Genomic DNA, 5,880 nt, shown 5'->3' with positions numbered 1-5,880 from the left:
CAGACTATCTAGTGTCACCCACACATCAGGGAATGAAGTTTATCCTTGAGTGTTTCCTGTTGGATCGATAGTGGTGGACAAAGGTAAAATATTTTGCCGTACTTTTCAGAGATAGCACATATTCAAGCACATCCTTTAAATGGTTTTTGGAGTCCACATGGTATTACTTCCACATGTGAAGGTGAAGAAAGACCTTGGTTGTATAAAGATAATGGCTTGGTTGATACATGTCATCGATCCCAATTGCGTGGATCGATGCTCATGATGTCAATCACTGGATTGTCTCGTCCAGACTGACGTAATAGATCGAGACTCAGCAATAGATCCTTCTGTGCACTGATTTTCATGTAACTTTGAAATTCAGTTCAAAATAGGAATTGACAGGTCTTCAGTTTTAGAGTCACTGATAGGCCTACATCCGTGAACATTCTGGTCACAGCCAAGACATGAAGTGTTAGAGCTTTGGATGAAATCAGTGTCGGTAAACTTCCTAGGACCACGACCTACCCTTGCATGATTACGTTAATCATGTACTGATAGATTAACTGTTAAAATGCACTTTCAGTTAAATTCGACATGCTGGGAATGTGCAGAGCACAGTACAGGACAGAAAGTCAGTAAAGATCTCTGTTAGTGACAATTGTATGGTTTCTCACGGTTAAAGGTTAAGGCCGGACAATCAGGAGTGTGTTAGCAGTAGCGCTGCAGGGTATTTGTGGCAATAGGGATCAGGCAATTATTGTCTATTTGATATAACCGTAGAGCATGTGCATTGGTGTCACCTATTTCCGTGACACACTGTTAAATATGTTATACACATTAGTTCTTTAGTACCGTGCTAACATTAATGTCAAATAACTGTCAGTGACGGTATCAATACACAATGCCAATATCCCAATATCCCAAATATAACATTTGTTACAGTGACTGTATCATTGAATAGGCCGGTTGAGATATGCCGACACTATCTCAAGGTTGCTTTGTATTTGTATTCAGCTTGAACCGTTTCACCGTTTCAACGCATTTCTACAACGCGTTACAACACATCAGGACAACAGAATCGACGTGTTCAGGATTAAAACCTGTTCGTCAGCATTCCAACAATATTCTCCTTCCAAAAAGCGAGCCAAATTCTACGACTGGTGTCAGTCTAATGTACGTTAGAGTATGGAAGTTCAGACAGTAGTAGCGCTAATTTAGCTTTGCCGAACAAGGCACTTGTCTCATGTCATCAATATGCTGTAGCACTTCAGATGAATGTGCTGGTATCGACTGGCGAATTGAACGACGCATCCTATTAAACACGGAAATCTATAGTCTGTCATCAACGATTGATAAGGCTAATCGCTTCTCGGTTTTCAACGTCATTTCTGGGTTCCTAAGCCCTGGCAAATAGCAGATAAATCTATACCAGACACTGATTAAATTTAGTGCAGTAACCTATACGAAATACTAGGAACCATCCAACAAAAGTTCCTATCACATATGAGTGATCGGTCCATTTGTGTTGAGCTCACAAGTTAAAGAAAAGACACCAGGGGCGGTATTCATAAACATTCTTAGAGTGCTAAAGAGGTCTTAAGTCTGAGAAAATTCTTAGAAATACAAAAAGTTACTCTTAAATCTAAGAATTTTCTTAAGTCATATTCATAAAAACTTTTAGCACTAAGAGTACTCCTAAAGTTAAGAGTACTCAAGAGGGCTTTTAGGTACCTAAGAATTTTCTTAAGTATCCAATATGGCGGCAGCTGGGGCACCCCAGCCGCATCAGCTGAGAACTTTCAGGCCAAGGAAAAACATTTTCAGTGTGTATTCAGACACGGAACTTATCCAGCGGTTTCGTCTTGACAGTGCAGGTATATTATTTGTCACAAATTTAATCAGGGATTGACTTACCTCCCCTACACAAAGAAACAATGCTATCACCCCGGAGATGAAAATAGCCGTCATGCTGCGTTATCTTGCAACTGGGAAAATGCAACTGTGTAACGCAGATGATCTAGGAATAAGTCAGCCATCCATAAGCCGCATTGTAAGTGAAACAATTGATGCATTGTCAACACCGGCTATTGTCCGACAGTTTGTCAAATTACCTGTACTACCATCAGACATCCAACGTAATCAAGCAGCGTTCATGGCAATTGCTGGCTTTCCTGGCGTATTTGGTGTAATTGACGGCACCCATGTCCGCATAATTGCCCCGAGTGTTGATGAGCCGGAGTACGTTTGTAGGAAACATTTCCACAGCATTAATGTGCAGATAGTATTTGATGCTCACTACAACATACTTGACATCGTTGCCAAGTGGCCAGGATCTACGCACGATGCAAGAATTTTAAATGAGAGCGGTGTCCGAACAACATTTCATCCCTCAAGGTTGCCATTTGCTCGGAGACAGCGGCTATCCGTGTCGAAGATGGCTGTTGACACCTTACCTTAGACCCCAACCCGGTCCACAAACTAGATACAACAGGTACGTGAAGTTGTTAACCCCACCGATGAATTACTGTCTTTGCTTATAACAATAACATCAAAAGATTCCACGTTATAATAATTCGTTGCATTTAGGCCTAGTCGTTTACAAATATGTCACTCGTGCACTTGGTATTAGAGTGACTTCCCCTTGATATCAATACGGGAATTATTGTTTTGAAAATATTTAAATGTTAAGATTGTTTTTGGACGAAATTTTTTTTAGTATATATTTATGCTAACATGCAAATTATACTAACAGAAAAAGTAAATATCAAAATTGAATATAGCATTTTTGTATTGTGGAAAAATCTGTAAAAAGTATTAATAATTATTGTAAAACTCGTTTAGATCTAGATCTTGACATTATTATTTATGAAATATTTAGAAAATAATGAAAACATATTTTAAAATATTCTTACAATTATTTATTGAAGTCAAGCTAATGTAAGAATTTTGTAAATGAAATATTTACAACAGAATGAAAAACATTACATTTACATTTTTAAATAGTATTTTAATGTAGTTATAGTAATTTAATATTGAATGAAAAACCATATGTATGTTTGTTAAGACCAATACATAATCTGAATCTAATAATGATGTAATTTGTGTTTCTAGAGCTCACAAACGCACCAGGTGTGTGGTCGAAAGGGGTATAGGACAACTGAAAAGAAGGTTCCATGTCCTACACAGCGAGGTCAGACTCAACCCAGTGAAGGTTTGCAAGGTGGTAATTGTGTGTGCCATTTTACACAATATATGCAAACAGAGGAACATCCTTTTGCCAGGTGGTGCTGGTGATGATGACAGAAACAGTGATGATGATGATGATGATGATGATAATAACAATCCTCCCAACCACTTGCCACAGGCTATGGGAGATGGTCGTTTGTTCAGGGAGAACTTCGCTAACATTCACTTTCAAAGTATGTGTGCATAATATATTTAGTTTGGTTATGTAACTAATATAATTCTTTATTCTGAATTCTTATTATTCATTACCAATCTATCACCTTATCGCCATTTGCTATTTGTCAGCTTGATATGATATGAACATGTCAAAATTGTTAATGCCAAATTATGCAAGCTTAATCATTCTTCACTTTGCTTTTGTAACATTTAAAACAAACGTGATCTATGGGAAAACAATTCTGTCAATGATGTTTCATACTTTTAAACCAAATTATAGAAAAAAAAGAAAACATATCTGATCTTCCTCCCACCACAACAATGTTTTACATACATTTTAAAAAAAAATGGTAAACATAATCTTGTTACTATTTTGCCACATGAAAAAAATATCTATCATTTTTGTAATCTATTGTACTCCATGTGGCAAGGCGCCACAAACTTCAGATTCCAAGCCAAGGATGGCTGCTTCCTGACAACTGAAAAGAAAATGTTTCACATTAATGTTTGAGCCATAAACCAGAACATAAATATCATAAGTTTTTTATCACTAAAGAAAAAAATGTTTACCTGTTTGACATATCCATGACCTGGAATAGGGTTGAATCGAAGCTCCCTTCAATTCCACTAATGCTCACATTTGTGTGTCCAAGAACATCGTAAACTGCCTCAGACACCACACTTAACTTGCTCGGACCAGGTCCCCCTCCTGCAATAATTACAAGATTTTTAATGTTGATGTACTTCTTGATACAATAAATTAATGTGACGCAATAGATAAAGATAAAGACATAACTCAATTTGTCTTAATAATATTGTATGAGTCGGTGAACATGTCAAATGTTATCCATAGATTGTGTCTACTTTGGAATCTGTATGATGTTTACTGCCTATACAGATATTAAAAAAAGATATTTCATACTGCATAAATTAATCATATACTAATCACATGCAAAGTAATTCAACTTTTTGGTAATGATTCTCAGTATGAATGCTACATCTGTTTTCTTTAGGTAATTTTTAACTATTCCAGTTTGGTCTATTCTAGTATCATGTTTGAGCTTCATAAAAAAATTAATATAATAATTTCTACATGCCTCTACTTTTTTCGCTTATGGTAAACTGAAATAAATCAACATTTTCTTTCCAAAGATTGTTACTTTGTCTATTTTTTACATGTATATATGTGTCTTCCATAAAGAAATAACATGCAGATAGTATGGTGTAATGAGAACATTTTAACAGATGTAACTGTCAAGTGGAAAATATTGTTTATTTAAGTCAGTTAAGTTTTTCAGTAAATACAAAGGTCAATACAATATGTTATTATAATTGTCAAACGTTATTATTATTGTTGCTATTATTATGATTATTATTATTATTATGAAATGTCATAAACATTTTTGAAGGCATAGTTTAGTTCACCTCCCCTAAAGAATCCATATTTGCCTTCACTTTTTTATGAAGACATTAATCTTCAATGAAGACATAAAGTAATTTATTAAACATGATTGAACAGTGTGCATTGTTTTTAAGCTGCTACCTATCTAAATATAAATTTTACATGAATTCTAATCAAAATGTTATTTTTTATGAAGAAAATTAAATAATACGAAATAATTTAGGCCCAAAGAGTACATTGTTTATAAACTGCTTATCGGATCATGGATTTTCGGACATGATACCTTTTCGGACGGAGTAACAGAAACATTGTAAATACTGTTTTTAAGATGTTTTTAGTTGTCATTTTTAATTACTTACCGGTGCCACTGAGCTGTCTCTTGAAAGCTGATATCTCCTGCCTTGACTTCGACTGGATATTATACCATCTCTTTTCGCAGTCCTCTGTCGATCTGATCACATTAGGGAATGCAGCATTGATGTTTGCTGCCACCTCACCCCATGCCTCCTTCTTCATCCGCGACGTAACTCCTGGCCCAAACTTGCCCTTGATGATAGCCTTCCGCTCATCAACAAGTTGGACCAGGAGCAAGGTCTGGTCAGATGACCAATTCGGTTTGCGCTTCACTGCAATCATTTGTGCTGAATCCATCGCGCGAAGTGTTGACAGATGCACGTCTGCGTGTTTACATCACGTGACAGTCACGCGATACAAAATCATGCCTCTAAAACTGAAGAGTGCCCGGAATTCTAAATATAGCACAGGGATTCCCCTGGTTACGACCAATGTCCGACCTAAGAGTTACTCTCAGAGTTTCACTTAATTCTAAGCTAAAAGTTACGCTCAGAGTCATTATGATTACAAGTGTAATACTTAGCTAAGAATTTCCTTAGCGATTTAAGAGTATTCTTAAGAAAATTCTAAGAATGTTTATGAATACCGCCCCAGGTTCCAAAACATCTTTCTTGTGAAACCTTACTTTATGTAGTCGTAAGAGGGTCTAATTAGTGTCCATTTCAGGAGATCTTTTGTGTTGTTTCGTGACAAGAATGTTGGACCAATATACTGAACCGCAAAAGAAACGTCACCCCAAG

At 36.3% G+C, this 5,880-nt stretch overlaps 1 protein-coding gene and 1 pseudogene across 1 annotated transcript; one reads left to right on the top strand and one right to left on the bottom strand.

Moving 5' to 3' along the window:
- The first annotated feature begins 1,738 nt into the window (after positions 1-1,738).
- Positions 1,739-3,415, top strand: LOC139448991 (putative nuclease HARBI1; annotated as a pseudogene).
- A 378-nt stretch (positions 3,416-3,793) lies between these two features.
- Positions 3,794-5,469, bottom strand: LOC139448990 (nuclear apoptosis-inducing factor 1-like). Its single transcript, XM_071230484.1, has 3 exons — positions 5,146-5,469; positions 3,955-4,093; positions 3,794-3,863 (listed from the first exon to the last, which is right to left on the bottom strand). The coding sequence occupies exons 1-3, from the start codon at positions 5,435-5,437 to the stop codon at positions 3,794-3,796; spliced, it is 501 nt and encodes a 166-aa protein (XP_071086585.1). The 5' UTR covers positions 5,438-5,469.
- Between the last annotated feature and the right edge of the window lie 411 nt (positions 5,470-5,880).

This window comes from Haliotis cracherodii, unplaced genomic scaffold (genome assembly GCF_022045235.1).
Source record: "Haliotis cracherodii isolate W230 unplaced genomic scaffold, xgHalCrac1.p SCAF_7, whole genome shotgun sequence".
Lineage (NCBI taxonomy): Eukaryota > Metazoa > Mollusca > Gastropoda > Lepetellida > Haliotidae > Haliotis > Haliotis cracherodii.
Note: the sequence above shows the minus strand (reverse complement) of the source record. Positions and strands in the feature narration are given on the sequence as shown.

Bases quoted from the DNA above. Each gene is read 5' to 3' on its own strand.
- LOC139448990 (XM_071230484.1), bottom strand. From the start codon at position 5,437: ATGGATTCAGCACAAATGATTGCAGTGAAGCGCAAACCGAATTGGTCA. The intron at 4,094-5,145 runs GTAAGTAATTAA...TAATTATTGCAG, and splicing joins GAGACAGCTCAGTGGCACCG to GAGGGGGACCTGGTCCGAGC. The intron at 3,864-3,954 runs GTAAACATTTTT...TTTTCTTTTCAG, and splicing joins GTCATGGATATGTCAAACAG to TTGTCAGGAAGCAGCCATCC.